Source organism: Myotis yumanensis, unplaced genomic scaffold, assembly GCF_028538775.1.
Source record: "Myotis yumanensis isolate MYYU_CA2020_CCGP unplaced genomic scaffold, mMyoYum1.0.hap1 SCAF_9, whole genome shotgun sequence".
Classification (NCBI taxonomy): Eukaryota; Metazoa; Chordata; class Mammalia; order Chiroptera; family Vespertilionidae; genus Myotis; species Myotis yumanensis.
This window is the reverse complement of record NW_027223760.1, coordinates 18,574,421-18,594,860: the sequence shown is the minus strand read 5'-3', so window position 1 is coordinate 18,594,860 and position 20,440 is coordinate 18,574,421. Positions and strand designations below refer to the sequence as shown.

The window sequence follows — 20,440 nt, the reverse complement described above, 5'->3', positions numbered from 1 at the left end:
GTACACAGGAGGCACTTGATATATATAGGCGTGATGTATGAAGTAATGGTGTAAGCTCCCTCCACCTGAATGTAAGTTACACGAGGCCCGGTGTTTATCTCCTTTGTTGGCTGTGTATCCGAAAGAGTATCTAGTAGGAACTCGGAAAATACTTGTGGGAGTTGTTAAATGCATCAATGGTGGCACTATATATTTTTTAAATATATTTTTATTGATTTCAGAGAGGAAGGAAGAGGGAGAGAAAGATAGAAACATCCATGACGAGAGAGAATCATGGATTGTCCGCCTCCTGCAAGTCACCCACTGGGGATCGAGCCCACAACCCAGGCAGGTGCCCTTGACTGAAATCGAACCTGGGACCTTTCAGTTCGAAGGCCAACGCTTCATCCGCTGAGCCAAACCAGCCAGGGCTGTACTATATTTTTAGTTTTATAATTTTTAAGTCAACTCGTAGTCTTTTATATCATTGTATTTGCTGATTGGTGGAAATAAAGCTTTACCTCTGGAGCCTCAGAAAATAAAAAAACAAACAAAAACCAAAGAAAAAGACACTGTTAACTTTGTCAAAAAAAAGTAGTTAAGAGACCCTTTTAAGAATGTATCGATTTACCCCCTCTTCCGTGCATTTCAATGCAGGCATAGCAGCCTGTAGTTACCTCCTCCTTTCACTCACTCTTTCACTCACTCGTAGCAACTACAACTGGGCAGGTATTAAATCAAGATCCTGCTGACACTGAGTTATTAAATACCTGTGGCAGCAGGGCTCTGAGCCAGCGAGACTCAGTACCTGGCCCCATTTCAAATGGGGATGAGGTGTTCTTTAAGAGATTAATGTGCAGATATAAATCACAGCCTAAAACACTGCGTCTGGTCTTGGACAGCCTCTCTCCCAGTGAGCTGAAAGCTCTTTATAGAGGATGAACGAATTTGTTCCCATATTCGCTCTATGAGTTTGCAGGAGGGATGAGCTAAGTATCTCTGCCCTGTGCTGAATAACACCTTGCATGTTTACGGGATTGTCTTGTGCGATAACATTCTAGAATTGTATTTCTGAATGAGCAATGTACTCACTTAGTATCTGATCGTATCATACTTGTCATACGTCTTGTGATGCACCTAGTAAGTGCAGGCTGTTCTTTCCTGAGCCCCAAAAGTTCCAGAAAGACAGCTTTTGAAATGCAAAGAAACAGTATGTGTCTCCTGACCACTCCTGGTGAGAAGGCCTGGCAGCTGTTCTCTCTCCCCTCACTCTGGGGGGTTGCCGCACACCCTCTTCCTGGCGTTCATGCATGGTTTTATGGACAACCCACCTCATGAGCAACCATTTGTTCCTCTGCCTCATCGTGATGGAATTGGAGGCGGTTTCCCTTTAGAAAGGCCTAGTCCTCATGTACACAAAAGGGTCAGGGGAAAAATGAAGGTCTGCCTTGGTTTCCTGCTCTAAATACACACACACACACACACACACACACACACACACAAACACGCACACGCACACGCACACGCACACACCCACCTTTTAAAAACTTACATGTTAGCTTTTATTTCTTTGAACAACAATAATGGACATGATTGTGAACACCAATGAAAAGAGGTAAAAAAAAAAAAAAAAAAAAAGAGTGAAGTCACTACCAAGGGAAACTGAATGGGGAGCCTTTGGCAGGTTTGAACAGAGACGTGCAGGGGAGTGTGGGCTGAGCCGGGACAGACAGCCAGTGTCTCGTGCAACCTCACCCTCTCTGAGCCTGGGCTCCCTCATCTGTAAAACAGGATAGCATCTTTTCATGTTGCTGTGAAAAGTTCAGGAGACAACTTAGAGAGTTCAGAAAATGCCAGTCACTCCCCACACCGTGTCCGGGCACTGAGCTACCTCCTTACGAAAAATGATCAGTTGTTCTTATGAGTAAGAGAATGGCCGAATAAGAGAAACAGACTAAAGGACACAGACCCAAGAACTATGGGGGAGTTTTCTAGTGAAAATTGAAGGTAGTTTTGATTGAAGCTTTGTATATAAAGCAAACAATCATTGAACCGGTGACCCAAGACCACTGTTCTACTCTGCAGGACACGCAGGAAACATGACTAATTGTAGTTATTACAAGGGACTTTAGAAGAGATTTGTAGCTTTCATAAATTGGAGTGGAGAAGTCTTTCTTATTTGAATTGAGATCTTTCTTGAGTGAGAGGGGATGGGGTGGGGACACTCTGTGATTACAGATACATGTGTTCTTGTCCCTGGATGTGTGTCGTGGATGTTGATACCACCACTTTGTGCGTAGGGCACGAAAGGTTGAGACCCACTGGACGAGGGCTCAGCCAAGGAGAGCTCAAAAGAGGAATCTTTAGCATCAGCCATCAGATCTCTCCAAATTCATGGGGCCTGTCTTCCATGCATTCCCCCGGCATCTGTATTCTGTTTAGCAAGAAACTTTCAATTTTTCTTCTTCCAGAAAGAGTTGATTTTAATTCTACACTTGACCTTAGCCAAAGGGCCGAGAAGCGATGATTTTAATTCTAAATGATTAAATTGACCTATAAATCTTATGAGAATGTGGGGGTGTCAGTAGACATCCTGGGTCTCATATCAATGCCTCCAGGATGATAATGTCCACTTTGGGGTCTTTTCCTGAGTTTTTATCTCACTACCAAGATGATTTTAAAGAGAGTTTTTGATTCCAGACCTTTAGAAAGAGCTCTGATCATGTTTTTCTTGGAGAAGACAAAGAAAAGCAAATGCTAAGGACCAAAACCCTTTTTTGGGTGATAATGTAATATTTTTAATATTCAACAATGTTACATACACACCTGAAAATGTATCAACTCACAAAAAAATATTAGTTTGTTGTTTTTTTAAAAAAAACTTCAATCCAAATTTATTGGGATTACAAAAATAACAGCATATTTCATTAACTCAGCAGCTCAGAGCTATGAAGCATCTTTAAACAAACTGCTTCCTGCCGATACAAATCTCATGACATTAAAAAAGAAGTTTATTTTCATATTTACAGAAGAAACGCGCGGCTGTTTCTTAAGATTCTCTTTGGACTTCATGGCTGAGGCTATTTTTTAAAGTCAGAGGACGTTTCCAATTGAAGAAGGTACTTTAGAAGCATCTCCCGATGCGTTTCATTTAATGCCAAGGAATAAGTCTGCATCCTCTTCTCAGATTGTGTGTTTATCGCAGAGCGTCTGGAACTTCCACCTACAAAAATAGGGGGTTTTCTTTCAATTAAAACAACACAAATGACGAAGTGAAAAATATCTCTGAGGTATGTCCCCAGCAAGATTCTCGGAGAGGAACTCAGCTATGGATTGTTTTTCGATACCTGGTATTAAAATTGTATATTACAAATTAGGTTTGAAACCACGTGCAACCCTTCGGTAACATTTCTGACAAGTGGTGAACTTTTTTGGAATGCAGATTATACTCCCTGATTTACTTATTATTATTACTATTATTATTATTATTATTTGAATCAGTATTTTTATATGTTGGGGCGTGTTTACATGGGGCTAGCCCTTAAAAAAAACCTGAAAGGACCAGGCACGGCTTTAAATGGAAATCCACTCACCAGGCACCTGCTCTGGATGTTACAAACTTGGTAGGTTTGCTCTCGCATATCAAAATAGTGATTAAGTATGTTGGGAGGCGACTTGGGTGCCACTGTGCAAGGCGGGCCTGAGCCCCAGGGTCTCCTCGGGGTACTCACCCGCCTTAGCTGTCTCAGGCTGCTCCCCCGGATCGCTTCCATGAGGTTGTCATGGGCAGATCTCTGTGGGGTAGAAGGTCGGTAACTGTCTTCTGCTTTCTTCTCCTGCACTGGCCTCAAGGAATTTTTTATTTCCTTTAGGACGTTTTTCGGCTGTTTCTTCACCTTTTTCCCCTTTTTCTTTTTCTGTCCGTTTTGTAAAGCCCGCTGGGCGCTCTCCTGTTGCTTGATGACCTCGGCGATGTTGCGGGTGACGAGCTTTTTCTCTGGGAGCGGAGGAGGCGGCGGCGGCGGCGGGGGTGGCAGCCTCTGCGGCGCGGGCGGCGGCGGCGGAGGGGGCGGGGGTGGGGGCGGGGGCGGGGCCCCCGGAGACGGCGGGCGGCTCCTCACCGTCTGGACTTTCTTGGGGATCTTGGGGGACGACCAGGGCGACTGCCTGGGCGAGGCATAAGGCGAGGAGCCGGGCGTCCCTCTCTGCCAGACCGCGGTCCTGGGCTGGGCCCCGCCGTCCGCCGCCTCCTGCTGCTTCTGCTCCTGCATCCGCTTCTGCCTCTGCTTGTCCATGTTGCGCGTCAGGAGGCTGGTCATGCTCATGCGCGGCCCCGGCAGCTCGAAGTGGTAGCCCAGGCGCAGCAGCGTGGTGTTGTCCCGGAGCAGCTTCACGATCTCCATCTCCACCTGGCTGCCCATGATGTGCCGCTGGTTGTGGAAGCGCAGCTCGGTGAGCACGGGGTTGTGCTGCAGGGCCCGCATGAGCGCCAGGACGCCCTTGCCCGTGACGAAGTTGGACTCGATGTTGACGCTGGTGATGTGCCGGTTGACCCGGAGCATGTCGGCGATGGCGGCGGCCGCGCTGTCGTCCGCGTGCGTGTTGGCCAGGCTGAAGGTGCGCACCACCGTGTTGCCCTGGAGGGCCTCGGCGAAGCGCGCGAGCGTCTGCGACGTGATGTTCTCGATGTTGTTCAGGTTGACCTCGAGGGTGTCGGGGTCGTTGCTCCGGATCTTCGCCAAGGCCTCCTCGATCACCGTGGGGTTGCCGCTGGCGTGGATGGCGGCCGGCGACTCCGAGCGCCTCCCGCCGTGGCCGTTGGTCAAGTTGATGGTTTCTAGTTGACTCTTAAATGTCTTCGGCCTGGCGCTGTCGGGACTGGCGCGCGCAGGGTGGGCAGTGCCGTTGATGGCTTCCTCGTCTTCAACGGCGCTCTCCTCTTCGTGGCTGTCGTCCTCCTCCTCCTCTTCTTCCTCCTCCTCTTCCTCCTCCTCCTCCGCCTCCTCCTCTTCGGTGTACACCTCCTCGGACACCTCACTGTTACTTTCAGTAAAAATCAGCTCTTCCTCACTCTCCTCTTTGTCTTCTTCTGCAACCTAAAGAGCATGGCACCATCGTTAAGTTTGTCATTGCTAAGCACACTTTTTAAATTTACAAAACTAACATGGCGTGTTGCGTGTTTTTTTGCAATACCCTCGATTTTGCAGACCTTGTGGGGCTTCGGGTGCAGCAGACCACATTTCGTCTGTCTCTCATATGTGAAAATTCACACCTTTACTTTTAAAATGCTTACGTGCAACCAAGATTTGGTGATCATTAAAGCCACAGGTTATTTTTTTGTCATTAATCCACTGTTATATATTTTTTAAAATATATTTTATTGATTTCAAAGAGGAAGGGAGAGGGAGAGAGAGATAGAAACATCAATGATGAGAGACAATCATTGATTGGCTGCCTCTTGCATGTCCCCTACTGGGGATCGAGTCCGCAACCCAGGCATGTGCCCTTGGCCAGAATGGAACCTGGGACCCTTCAGTCCGCAGGCTGACGCTCTATCCATTGAGCCAAACCAGCTAGGGCCACTGTTATATTTTAAAGACATTTTAGTGAATAGGCCATATGTTGGGAAAAAACACTGTCATGATTTCCCTGACATAAATAAATATTGCATGTCTGCAACCAAGTCTACATATTTAAATCCAAGAGTCACTGTTGGTAAACAATGTTTACCAAGTGATTAGCACGTCCTTGGTTCCGTTGTCGTGTGGCGTGACTTTCAGCAGCAGTTTTAACACGTGCAGGCCCATGTCCCACCTGCTCTAAGCCAACCCCAGCGTGTGCACTTGTTTACTCGTGGTGACTGGCGAATGCACGTATTTACTAGACCTACTCAGTAGACATTTAAAGTGATGTAATGCATATAGAAAACTTTTTTTGTGAAAGTAAACTTTTCATACACACTTAATTTTAATTGTCTATGTAAGTAAAAACAGGTTAACTAATTTGTCAATTTTTTAACATATATATTCGGAAAATCTACTTTACCAACTTAGTCCGTGATATCAAGGTTTTATTGTTACGTTGTACAAATAAAACGAATACATTGTTGTATGTCAACTCTATCTCAATAAATAAAGAAAAAGAAAAAGCAACACATGGCAAGTAACACAAAAATATATAAGAAGAAAATTTAATCTCCTCGGTGACCAAGGTTAACATTTAATTGCATAATTTTCAACAGCTTTTTCTACAAACATTTGTTGTGTTTTCTGCAGAATAAGCATTCAGAACGCAATTTGTTGATTTAAAATTTACTATCATGTTGCCACTTTGAAAAATAAGGTGGAACTTCAGCTTTGGAAACCCATGATCAATTTTGTATTCTCTTTCTTAACTACCTACTCTGAACTACTGGACACCTAGCCTTTGTACAATTTTTAAAAAACTCACCCCTCCCTTCTGGATTCCACCCTCACCCCTTTGTCCACGCTTATTTCTCCATCCCAAAGAAACACATGGCAACATGAATACACAACACGTTAATGGATTTCCTCTCTTAATGTTCAAGACTTTTCGTAAATGTGGTCTCCTGTAAACAGATGTGACAGGAGCCAGGTGCTGTCGGCCCCGCCTGCCTCGGTGGAGACAGAGGCAGCGGCGTCCTGTGCTTCTCCAGCATTTATCTTCCTCGGGGGCAGAGCCTGGCACAGGTGCCCAGAGACCCCACACCCGAGCCGCTGCTGGCCCTGTCCCTGCTCCGGGGCAAGAAGCCCGGGGAGCAGGGCTGCTGTCAGGGCAGCAGGTCAAAGCTTGGCTCTGTGAAGAAAAACACTTCGGTCACCTTTTTCAGCAAATCAACTGGAAATCTCACGCGAGTGCAGGGTTAGATGAGACGGACCGCAGAAACTAGACTCTAAGTGTAACGCGGAACAGCAGAGAACAGTAGACAATCTTGAAGCAAGCCATTGCCTCAGCCCATGGTCTTCAATTATTTACCACGTTTCCATTATGAAAGCCCTTCAGGCAAACACAATTTCACTTTGTCTTTCCTGTTGACAAGACTCTACTAAAAAGTCCAACTGACTCCTTTTTCTTGCTACCTTTTCTGATTAAAAAAAAAAAAAAAAGAAAAGAAATTGCTGACAGAGTTCAATTTTTCCATGTCCCTCCCCTGTCCCCAATGCCTTGGTTCTTCCCTCTACATTGACACCTTTTTTTTTTTTTTTTTTTTCCCTGAGGGCTCCTACTGCCTGAGACCTGTGGAATGAGCTTTGGATAACACTGTGCTTGTCTCCACAAGTTTGTTTGCCCAGTTGCTATCACAAAATAGCCTCCAGTTATCCACTTGTTTGGAGTGGCAGGCACCAAGTGATGGCCTGGGGAAGGGGTCAGGCTCCTGGGATGGCTTGTCCAGTCTTAATTTACTCTCTTCTTCAAGATCAGGAGGGAGAGGGACGTGTGTGTGTGTGTGTGTGTGTGTGTGTGTGTGTGTTTAGCTGTTTCCATATTTGCAGGAAAGGGGCCTTTCTCGAAATTCAAGGTATGGTGCCTTAAATTTTCATCCACTTTGGTTTTTGAAGAACTTTAGGCTGTATCTGCAAGAGATGTTGTCCCCTCAAAAACGTACTTTCTTCCAGAAAGCCTTCTTTGACACCCCCTGAAATCACCCTGGCGATGCATTCTCACCACCTTGTACTTCCCTCTAAAAAGTGCCTATTTTAATGAGTTGTTTGTCATTTTCCCCCAAAGGCTGTTAGCAGGGTGAGGACAGGGATCATGTCTGTTTCGCTCGCCTGGCTCAGCATGTAGCAGGGGCTCAATCAATATTTGCTCACTGAATGGATGTAACATGACACAGGCTAATGGCTGGGCCCCACTCCCGGAGTCCCTCCGGCAGCAGGTCAGAGGGAGCGTACAATTAGCCGCTCTGAGCAGTTCCCAGATGATGTCGAAGGTCGGGCACCCACATTTTGAGAATTGTGGTCTTTGTGCCATTAGAACTTGGTGTGAATTTCAGCTTGCTTTTAGAGTGTTGATCTCAAATGCATTTCTGAACCTCTCTTAGTCTGAGTTCTCGTGTGCGGGAGGTAAGAATTCAATGAAATGATGTGAATGTACTCAAGCTAGAGGAGTTAGAGCCTTGGTCTCCAAGGCCCATGGAGCTATTGAGTGTCGCACAGCTTTGTGTGAAGGGGCGTGGGGGGGCGGGGGGCAGAGACTGTCATTCAACAGAAGTTGAACATGATTTTCATGAGCTTTTATAGAACCAATAGCTACAAAGACCCCCATCTCCTCCCTCCTCATGGCCTGTGCTCCTCACTCATGCTGTGGCTCCTGACACGCCCACCCACCCACCCATCGTCTGCTTTGAGCTTTTCCCTGTGGCTGGAATGGATTTACACTCTCCATCAGCAAGCTTCTGCCCAGCACTCCATGTGACTACAGGGACAGCTGGCCAGCGAGGAAAGTGTAGCGAGAGAAAAATTAGCCAGAAAGGAGTCAAAGTTCATCAACACGCAGCCTCTCTAATTGACTCGATAAGCCACTGGCCGGGATCAGCCAAACCTTTGGCGGGATCAGGTGGGTTCCACCCACCGCTGACAGCAGGCTTCGCCCTCTGCTTCCCACCCACCAAGCTAAAGACATGATGGCATTAAAATGCCTTTGTGGGGTTATTGCTACAATGGCTGTCTGTCCTGCATCTTCTGGGTCATCTTTAATCTTCTTATGAAGGAATTTCTTGAATAACTGTCATAAACAGGGCATATTTTATATGTTTTAACGGACATACCCAGATCAGGAAAAAAAAAAAAAAGAAAAAGACCTCTAAACAGCAGGCTGTGGAGAAATTGACCTTAAATCCCGGCCTGCCATGGGTGTCCTTCCTTGTCACCTCCCCCTCCAGTCCTTCCGTGCAGGCGGCCAGCGTGGCCTTGGCAGACACCGGCCTGATCCCAGTGACCCTTCCTGCGGTGATTGACATGGGCAAAGCTCACACATATCTTGCTACAAATGTGGCCCACACACCCTATCACCCAGATCAGCTAACAGCGCCTAGATTAGTCCTGTGGACGTCTTCCCATGGGCTCCAGGCCATTTGGCTTGTAGGTGATTGTAGTGAAGCACAGAGGTTTTAAACGATCGCTCCTGACCTATGTTCTTCCAGAAACTCAGAAATTGGCTATATCAACGTTCTCATGGCTGTTACCGTTTTCCCATCGTCTTTTGAGCTCCTTTTCATGATTCATTTGGCGAATTTAAAGAAATGTTTACTGGGCAGAGAACAAGGGCTCAGGAGACCTGCGCTCTGATAGAAGTCCATTTTCTGGCCCCAGCATCACGACTGTAAAGTAGGAAGGAATCTTAGAGCCGTCTACCCAGGCAGGCTTAACCTGGGCCCTCAGGGGGCTTTGGATGCGTGTCATCATTTTTGAAATTCTGGGTAGAAATGTGTGTGTGTGTGTGTGTGTGTGTGTGCACAAGCACAGGTGCATTTTCTTAAGGAGAAGGTCCACAACGGACCCAAATTTCAAAGGGGTTTTGGTTCACACACGCGGACAATAAAACCACAGGCTCCCAGTCCCTCAATGGACAGACGGGAAAGAGGAGCCTGCTTAAGTGACTATCTGCCCAACAACTTAGAGACACAGAAGGGACTAGAAAGAAGGTCCCCTGACTCTCAGTTCCATGTAATTTCCTGCCACCCCACACTTCCTGGTGTTGGAGAAAAAGAAATCTTTTTACTCTAGCCACATCACAGTCAACACAGGAAGAGTACCCATTTTTGTCTTTTAAGAAGAAAATAAATTTACTTAACTGCAATATATATATATATATATATATATATATATATATATATATATATCCTCAGACACCGATACTATGCCACATCCCCAGCTTATAACTCAAATTAGACTTACGTTTGGCAAACTATCTAAACCTATGCCTTACTTGTGAACTATTTTCTTCTTGAAGATTCCATCTTTAGCCAATTATTAGAACCCCAGCCAATCATTTTACAGATTACGATCCTTCGGGTGGCCATAGACCTTACAGGACTACTTCAGCCCGAGACAGTGTTCAGTAGCAGGTTATAAGGACAGAAAAGTGAGGAGGACTGCAGAGGCAGAGAAAGCAGGTTCCTAGGGTTGGGGAGTGGGTGGAGGGGACCCGGGAGCAGCCAAGGAAAGGTCCGGAAAGCCTACCTTCCCACACTCCCCCAGCCGCTCCTTCTCCAGCAGCTTCTGGGACTCCTTTTCCCAATAGGCCATCAGCGCCTCCCTGCTGAAATTCCCCGTGGGGGTCTTCTCTGTCAGACTCTTCTGTCGGAGCCCCACCGGCAGGTTGCGATCAGGTTCAATGTCCTCCAACTCCCTCTCCAGCTCCTTCAGCTCCTCGGCCGTCAGGGAAGCCAGGAGCTCGTCCTCGTCGATGGATTCATATTTGCTAAGTCCTCTCCTGTAGCCGAAGGTAGACATGGTCCCTGTTTGGTCAGACGCACAAGGAGCTTGAGGACCCGGGCATGCAAGGCAGCCAGGAGCAGGCGAGGCGGCAGGGGCAGGCTGGCCAGCAACTGGTGCTGGGAGCGGCTGTGATAGCCTTTTAAGAGGGTGATACAGGCCGTGACAATGCGGCGGGGGTGAAGGCATGGGCTGTTTTAAGCATCAGACGTCAGCTAGACATTTGAACACAAAGAATGTCACATCAGTGGTGGATGGAGGTCTCAGAACCAGTGGGGATTATGCACACACTGGCCAGGGACAGATTTAGCTGCGCCTGATAGCTCCTGAGGACAGGCAGAGCGGTCTCCGACAGGGAGAGGCACAGGTTTTCACTTTGTATTCAAACCACAGGGGAATACAAGTTCATGTTGAAGTGACTGGCTGCCACCCCCGTGGCCATGAAAGGGGTCCTTTTAATCTGAGGGGAGCAGTAGTTGGTTATTCAGGTTCTCCGAAAAGCGCCGCGATGGGAACAGACAGCTATGCTCACAGAGCACGTTAGATTTTTTATGGCATTGTGTAGTTTACAAAGCCCTTTAATACAATTTCCCTAATCACAGCAAGTCCGGCGAGATGACGAACAGTGTCCTCCTTCACAGACTTTGGCAACCAAGGCTCTGAGAGATGAAGTGACAGATTGGGAGTCAGCCAGCCAGACTGCGAAGTGGCCCTCTCCGCGGCGCAAAATGGCTCCCCTCTCCTCATCCCTGAGTGTTAGGAAACTCCTAGGTTTGCAAATAAAACCCCGAAAAGATGAACAATAATACTGGGTAGGATTTGTTAAGGACTGACACTGTGCCGGCCTAGCGTTAAGCGTTTTATATAGTTCATCTCATTTAATTCTACAGTTCTGTACGGTAAATAGTATTCCCACATTTCACTAATATGGTCTCAGAGAGGTCAAGTAACTAGCCCAGGGCCACAGAGCTAGAATTTGCACTCATATTTGTGTCTGGGCTGAAAACGGAAGAAAAGCTAATTTGAAATTATATATATATATATATATATATATATATATATATATACTCATCTTATGAATGTGATAAAATACATAGCTCATGAGACTTAGTAAATGTATCATTTTAGCACAGAGATAATTAAAAATCGGTTAAAATGTATATGCATTGAAATATACATTTATCAATACATGTATAATATATGATATTTTGTTTATGTATTCAGCAGCTGGTGAAAATATATATATAATATTTGGGTTGTTTCCAGGTTTGGGTTATTATAAATAATGCTGCTGTAAGAACAATTATATGCAAGTGTTTATGTGGCCATATGTTTTCATTTCTCTTGGGTAGATAGGTATGTAGTTGTGGAATTGCTGAGTTATATGGTAAATTTACATTTAACTTTTCCAGAAACTGACAAACTATTTTCCCAAATGGCTGCACCAATTTACATTTTCATCAGCAATTGAAAAGAGTTCAAGTGTTTCCACATGCTAATTTGCTATTGCTTTTTTTCTGATTATAGCCATTTCAAGGGTATGAAATGGTATCTCATTATAGTTTTAACTTTCATTCCTCTAATAATTAATGATGTTCAGAATCATTTCATGTGTTCATTGTCTCTCTTATGTCTTCTTTGGTTAAAATAATTATTCAGATTTTATGCTGATTTTTAAAATAGGTTGTCTCTTATTGGGGCATATATTTTCCATATACTCTGGACTTTATCAGACATATGATTTGCGGATCATTTATCCCATTCTTTGGCTTGTCTATTCGTGTATTTTGAAGAGCAAATGTTCTTAATTTTGATGAAGCTCTATTTATCAAATTTTTCTATTATTGCTTGAGTTTTTGGTGTCATAAGAAATCACTTCCTAGCTCAAAGTCAGAGAGAATTACTCCTATGTTTTCTCTTAAGAGTTTTATAGTGTTAGGTTATTATATGTAAGCTTGTTACCCATTTTGACTTAATATTTGCATATGTGTAAGATAATAGTCTAAATTCATCTTCTTGCATGCAAATATCCAGTTGTCTTAGCACTTAAAAAAGTAATATTAAATTGCATTGGTGCCTTTGTGGAAAATTACTTGTCCACAAATGTAAGGGTTTCTTTCTGGACTTTCAAATCTGATCTATGAATCTGCGTATATTTTCTATGCCAATACCACATGATAGCTCTGCTGTACATAGTGAAATTGCAAGTGTAAGTACTCCAACTTTTTTCTTTTGCAAAAATGTTTTAACTAATATTATCTTCACTCATTATGGTATACTTACTGCCTCCAAAAATAGTTACAATGCTTTTCAATGATTCTAATGAGAGAGATGATTATGAAATTAGAAATGATGAGTTTATTAGATTTTTTTTATGGCCTGAGCATATGCTTTTGCGTAACTTCAGTGGTAGAACATCTTACCTTATGTGAAAATGGTTTGGTTTTTGGAAAGGACAGCAAATCATTATAGCCAAGTGTGGTGAAGAAGATTAGTTATTCACCTGTATAATGACATTTTAGGTAAAACAATGAATTGTGATTAAAACTATATTAAAACCTTTGTGTTTTTTGGAAAAAAAAATGAGAAGAAAATACATGAAAATGATAGCACAAATTTATTTCTTCAACAATTATGTACTGGCCCATATGATATGTGCAAATTTGAAGGTATGTAATTTATGTACAAAAAGTAGGGGAATTGTATTTTACTCTCCTTTCTGTCTCTCTTTCTTGTTTTTAATTTTTCTGCAACACTTTAATATTGTTTATATTTGACAATTTAATATTGTTTATATTTGACATGACTCCAAAAGGGGAGACATGTCGGATTCTGTTTTAGGTGCTGGAGTTAATGCAATGAAAAAAACCAACAACATCCCTTCCTTGATGGAGCTTGCATTCTAGTTGGGGGAGACAGACAGCATATAAATGACCCAGTAACTACAGAGCATATCAGATAGAAGCTGCATGGAGAGAAACAGAGCAGGGCAAGAGGGAAGAAAGGAGATTGTGGGAATAATATTGCAAGTAGGAAAGATCTCTGTAGTAACTGACATTTGAGCATAGACCTGGAAAAGTAAGGGCTTGATGTGTACAGATTATAATGCTACACATTTAATGTGATTATAAAATACTCAGATATTCTTGGAATCACCGATGGTCAGAACTCAAAGGGACTTTCAAATACCTGGATGCTCTCCTTATCACTTCTGTTCAGTGGTCACCTAGCCTTTGCTTGAACACTTTCAGTGGAAATTTTACATTACCAAAAATTCATTCCATTGTTGGATGGCTCAGTCATTACAAAATTCTTATTTCTATTGTGTTGTAAACTGATCTCTTGAAAAAAACAGCCTATAAATTTTAGTTTTCTCACTGGAACAACCCAGAGTAAATAGTCTCATGTGAGCTTCTCACAAATCTTGGGTGGCTCATGAATGACTGAGAAAATGACTCCAAAAGGGGAGACATGAAAGTGTTTGCTCTGTGGCAGCATCACTGGGAAAAAATGGCCTCTCAAGGACACTACCCTAAGACAATATCCATTTAGATATCCTGATATATATGTTAAAATCACTCTGATTATGATAATAATTGCAACTCTTTGGGATCTTAATTCACTGGATCTCTCTTTAAATATTCTCCACAAACTTCAATTCCATTGAATATAATTCTGCTGAGTGACAAAACACCACCACCTAGCCCTGGCTAGAGTTATGTACAATGAATAATTTAGATTTCCTTGCAACCTTATCTATATTAAGAGGGGGGAACAATCAAATCTTATTTCTAGCACCACCAGCATTTTCTATTTTGGGATTTTCATTTGAGCACATTGTAGTGTGTTTATTTAAATTGTATTTGTATTGATTTCAGAGAGGAAGGGTCAGGGAGAGAGATAGAAACACCAATGATGAGAGAGAATCTTTGATTGGCTGCCTCCTACACGCCCCCTATTGGGGATCGAGCCCTCAACCAGGCATATGCCCTGACTGGGAATCAAACAGTGATCTCCTGGTTCATAGGTCAACACTCAACCACTGAGCAACATTGGCCTGGCAAGCACATTGTGTTTTTGAGCAGAATTGCTTTTAGAGTCAATGATACTATAAGCCTTTTCAAGATTAGCATCATTTGTTTTTTTAAAAAAATCTTTATTGTGGGGAGAATTATTTTCATGGTTCCTGATTGGCAATCAGATACACACTACTTCCCAGTATATTGTCCAGTTCCCCTTTTAGTGAAAACAGAGTTTCTTCTTTCGCCCTTTATTTTCTTTGGTTTCCTCTCGAAAATGCTATTATTTGTTTATGAAGCACATGTTTGCCAAGTACCTGCTGTGTGGGCAGGTACTGTGCTGGGAGCTAGGGTTACATACAGAAAAATAGAAATTGATCTGGCCCCTGCTCTCAGGAGTTCATCCTCCAGGGAGAAGAGCAGACAACTGACGGCAGCAGAGTGCAGGGAGGGCTCCGCCAAGGTGCCAGCAGGAGGACAGAAGTGGAGGGCAGGTGCAGGTGCAGGAGCAACGTGGCCGCCTGGGAGTGGGAGTCGGCGAAGGCTCAGAATTGGTAAAGAGCTTTCCACGCAGACAGAGAGGCCTCTGAGCAAACCACAGGAGGATGACAGTATTATTTGGTGTAGGGGTGGGAGTATGCGAAGATGGCCAGAATAGCACAGCTGGTTCTTGTACTATATCACACAGAGTGCTTGGTATCTTGACCTCTTCTTCCTGCATCATTTCTCTCTCTCTCCCTCTCTCCCTCTCTCCCTCTTTTCCTTCTTTCCTCCTCCTCCTCCTCCTCCTCCTCCTCCTCCTCCTCCTCCTCCTCCTCCTTCTTCTTCTTCTTCTTCTTCTTCTTCTTCTTCTCTCTCTCTCTCTCTCTCCCTCCCTCTCTCTCTCCCTCTCTCTCTCTTCCTCCAGCACCAGTATCATGCCTGCACATGGTAGATGCATATAGATGTTGAAAATTTTTTATTTGAAGGGCCATGTCAAGGAGTTTGGACTTTATTATCATCAACTGTTAGGTGGAAATCCCTAGCATTATCCCATAGCAGCATTCATAGTCATCGTTTGCCTTCTTTAATGTAGGCAACTGTTGACCCTGGCAAGTGTTGGGAGAATGCCGGAGATTCAACAAGAATAAAACTCATCAGTGCCCTCACCGGTTTGGCTCAGTGGATAGAGCGCCAGCCTGTGGACTGAAAGGCCCCAGGTTCGATTCCAGTCAAGGACGTGTTGCAGGCACATTCCCAGTAGGGGGTGTGAAGGAGGCAGCTGATCAATGTTTCTCTCTCATCAATGTTTCTAACTCTATTCCTCTCCCTTCCTCTCTGTAAAACATCAATAAAATATATTTAAAAAACACACACAAAAAAAACTCATCAGCACCTCCAAAACTCAACAGTGCCAGCCGTGCCAGCAGATGTGGTATTTCAATAAGTAGCTTTGATAGGCAGCGATTGGAGACTTTCTAATGCCACTTGCACTGGCTGCAGCCCAGCACTCTGTGTGGCAGGAGTCGCCCACTACCTAAAGGTGAGTTGCTTAGCATGTTGCTTACATCCTTTTGGCTATTAATGTTGGAAGTTATCGGGAGACCCTACCAACTGTTTCTTTCTTTTCTCTAATAACCCTCACATTTCAAGAAGAGTTTGTTTGGTAATTTCTGGAATTGTTCATATGGCAAAATGTTTATATCAGCATTCCTATTCATAACACAGGACAGTTAAATGACTGTATCATATGCATTACATTTAATAAAAGTCTCATTCCTCCCGATCCTCTGCTTTATTCTGCATTAACACCCTTGTCACTCGCAGATTTAATGCGTGTCATTTCAATAATTGAAAGGACCCCCCAGGTCCAAGATTTCCAATGGCATGTCATTTTACTGAGCTAAAGTTTGCATCCTCGATCTTATGAATGTTTGATGAAAACACTTAGAAAATCTCCACCTGGCTGTCTCGCTGGCACCACAACTCAACCTGCTTTAAACCAGTGACGTCATTTTCCTCTTTCTCCTTTTCCCGCCCCCAACCCCGGCTGCCACGTTTCTGAAACTGGCATCTCTCCTCCACCCTCGAGGGAGCCTGTGTGTTACCTTTGGCGCCTGCTCTCATCAGCGTTGTCATGGTCACTCGCAATCTCTTGACTCCGATTTCATGTCTCAGCCGGAGTCTAGGCTGCGGTCCTTTTCTCCAATGACTGCAACACGGACTCCCCATGCAGTGTGGCCGGGCACCTTCCAATTCCCACAACTCAGCCAGAGAACTCCTGGCAAACACACGTCTCAGCGGCTCCTTCTCTGCCTAAAACCTTCCATGGCTTCCATGGTGCTTCAGGCAGAATCTTTAACCCTGGACCTTCCAGGATCAGGACCTGCTCACCGCTCCAGCCTCAGCCGGGGTCACTTCCTCCGAGTCTCACGCTGGGTTTCTGGTCTCCACTCTCGCTCCACCCCCAAGCCCTCAGGTCTTCAGCAACAGGCTCATGGGGAGACCTTTCCTGATTCCAGGGACCAGCTCAGTTCTCCCAGTTCCCACAGAACCCCATTCCCTGGCAGCATCCCACTGTTGCGGGGGTTCGCTTGTTTGACTCGGTCTTCACAGGGAAAGCGTTTCTTCCAAAGGAAAGGGCCGCGTCTGCCACTCACTGTCCCCAGGGCCTGGGGTAGTTATTACTTGCCCAGGAATTAGGTTTTTTAAAAAGTCCAAATCAGATCAATGGCAGTGTAGACAGGGCTAGATCCATTTCTTATAGAGCCTGGAGTTTATATGGTGCTGAGGGCCTCTCTAATGATATAATTTATAAATAAAAAGTTAGTTAAGAGAGAAGGTTAAAACACAATAAAATCAGGACAAATGACGAAGTCTGAGGGGATTTGAGCTCCTTCTAAAATCTTCTTAAGCAGGTTCCAGAAATGCTTATAGAGAAATGTTACTTCATTGTAACATTGGCTTCTCAGCCCCCCCTCCCCCCCCCCCCTACACTCTACTATTCCTGGGAACCCCGACACTCACAGGGACCTGGAAGCTTCTGCTTCACAGTTTATCTTCCTCTGAGTGTGGCCCCCAGACTAATGAATGAGCCCAACTGGCCACTATATGCTCATATCTCACGATGCCATTTCTGTTCATTTCATGAATGCCTTCCTTATTTAAACTGTCCCCAATCTGCTGATGAAAAAACATGGAAAACATGTGCTATAGTTTCATTTGCAAAGGAAATTCTCTTATTCTCACAAATGAAAAATAAACAAACTGAAAATGGGACACACCGAGTCACCAAAAAAACAAACAAACCTGGGAATTCTCTTATTCTCACAAATATCAAGGCTGTTCCTAATTTTCACCCTCCGTGTACCTCTGCCTTTTCTTTCTTTCTTTCTTTCTTTTTTAGGCTTATATAATCACTCTCACTGCACAGATGCGAGATTGCTTCCTGGACTAGATCTAACACATTTCCCACTTACACAGGAGGACTGGGGTTTCCAGCATTTCCCACCACGGTCTGTCATAAGGCTGCTGAACCAAAGTGATGAATGACCCCTAAGGAAGCTAAGCTTCCGCCTTCCCTCAGTCTGTCCCCGGAGCTGCTCAGCTCGCTGGAGGGAGGCTCCCGGGGGAAGGTCAGGCTAAGGTCAGGCTCTGGACGCACAACAACCAAACAGGCCACAGGGATCAGCTGAGAACTGGCAATACCCTTATCAAGTCTTCACTCTCAGGCTTGGCAGCCAAGCAAACCTCCCAGCTATGCCAGCTTGTGGCGGAGTGAGCATGAGTCAAATTTAAAATTATTAGAGCTATTTATAACAATATCTTACAATTGTATAATATTTACAGTTTACAAAATGCCTTTACATACAATGTGCCAAGCAGGCTAACATAGTAATCTGCTCTCCATTTATTCATTGTGTGGCCCTGGCTGGGTGGCTCAGTTGGTTGGGTGTCGTCTTGTATAGCAAAAGGTTTCGGGTTCAAGTCCCAGTCGGAGCACCTGCCTAGGTTGCAGGTTCCATTCCCAGGGCGAGTTTGGGAGACAACAAATTGATGTTTCTCACATTGGTGTTTCTCCCTGTCTCCATCTCTCTCTCTCTCTCTCTCTCTCTCTCTCTCTCTCTCTCTCTCTCTTCCTCTTCCTTTTCCTCTTCCTCTAAAACCAGTAAAAACATATCTCCGGGTGAGGATTAAAAAACTGTGTATAGCCAACCACTTACAGTTTGTGAGGCAGCACGTGATATAATCGACACTATTATTTCCATCTTTCAAAGGGCAAAAATGGGTCTTGAGGTTCTGAGAGGTTAAAAAAAATCTCTAAGTATACCCGGCTAGTAAGTGTTAGAGTTGTTTCATAGGTCCAAGTCGCTTCTCATGTTGAGAATTGCTGCTTTGTCATTTCAAAATATGCCAAAGTGAAAGACAGACAAAAATCAGACATTTTTAACCCAGCATCTGATGCTTTCCCTTATGTAGAGTAGATTCAATTATCCTTTGTTGAACTGATTCAAAAACATAAAAATAAGTCCCATGCAAGCAAATAGAAAGATAAACTATGTTAAAACTGTAAAGACCAAAAAACAAAAACCAAAAAAGGGGAGGGGGGTGACTTCCAGAAAAAACAACAACAGAAACGAAGAAAGAACAGCTGACTTTCATCCATCAGGCCGTTCATCCTATGCTGCAGGCCATCATTACGGAGTTCCACTCATGCAACAGGCAGATTTGAGATATATCATTTGAAATTCTAATAAAGAAAATTTTACTTGGGGTGTGTGGAAGGTCGGCTTACTCATTTCTGCAGCTAGCTTCCTGTACCCCTGCTTGTTGATAGAGACTTGCTCACTGTGGTGTTAGATGCGTCTTTTCCCTGGGAGGGCTCCCCCCTCCGGTTCAGGACAACCGTCCCTTTAGAAAACTCCCAATCCTGAGGGGAAGTGCTCACTTAAAGGGCAGCAAAGCTGAGCTCCTGCTGTGAAGAGGGGCTAGAAAGGTAACTTCAGTATCAAAGTACAGGAATACGGGGCCTCGGTGCGTCCAAAAATGGGACAGGTAGTGCTTGAGAGCTGGTATCTTGTTACTGAGCCTTTTCATTTGCAATTTTATCCTGAAAATCTAAGACACTGTCTTTTCACAGTGACTCCCAGTTCCTCGCTGACCTTTCTGTCCATAGTTCCCCGTGCTCTTGAGACCCATGGCCTTGTGACCATTTGCCTTCTCTGGTTTCCCTGGGCTCTCGCTCCTGAATGCTGCGCCCCCACTCTTCTTGTTGTCCTTTCTACCGCACCCCAGGGAATCAGAGCTAGAAGTCAAGGGTGTCACTGAAGACCCGTCCCACGGGTAACACGATGCCTTGCCAATTCATGCCCTGACTAGGACAGGAAACTTCACTTCTAGCTCTCAATCTGTATGCTTTTGTGTGTTTATAAATAATAATCACAAAAATAACAACGTGGGAAAGTCCTATCACCCCCAATATGAAAATGTCCGTTCGGCAGAGCAGATGGCATTTGTCTGGGTTGAAGGCCGGTAAGACCGGGGAAAGCAGCTAGCATTGTGCTGCCCTTGAACACTGTCTCCTCATCTGCTTTTCACCGTCTTATCAGCAGAGCACAACTAACGGCCATGTGCTGCCAGCACCAGAACAAGTGCTTTCCTCTGCGCCAGATGAGCTCACTGTTTAGTTGGGCCACCTCGGCGGGGGTGTAACCATGGCATCACCCGTCAGGGAGAGAGAGACATACCCCTCCTAGTCTCTTTTAAGTGATCTAATCAGATGCGATTTACATCCCCTACAATTCACCCACTTTAAGTGTGAAGTCCAATGATTTTTTTCAGTAAATTTTCCAAGTTGTGCAACCATCGTTCCAACCCAATTTTAGAACATTTGCTGTCAACCCTTGTTCCAACCCCCCAGCCCCAGGGGGCCACTAATCTGGAATCATACACTACTCGGCACTGGCGTGTGGCTTCTCTCCCTCCACCTAAGGTTTTTGAGGC

The 20,440-nt window shown here is 44.6% G+C and overlaps 1 protein-coding gene across 1 annotated transcript; it reads right to left on the bottom strand.

The window, feature by feature from the left end:
- Positions 1 to 2,838: 2,838 nt before the first annotated feature.
- Positions 2,839 to 10,567, bottom strand: LMOD2 (leiomodin 2). The gene is made up of 3 exons (XM_070423827.1): positions 10,185 to 10,567; positions 3,711 to 5,075; positions 2,839 to 3,202 (listed from the first exon to the last, which is right to left on the bottom strand). Exons 1-3 carry the CDS (start codon positions 10,455 to 10,457, stop codon positions 3,176 to 3,178), a joined length of 1,665 nt encoding a protein of 554 aa, XP_070279928.1. The 5' UTR covers positions 10,458 to 10,567; the 3' UTR covers positions 2,839 to 3,175.
- Between the last annotated feature and the right edge of the window lie 9,873 nt (positions 10,568 to 20,440).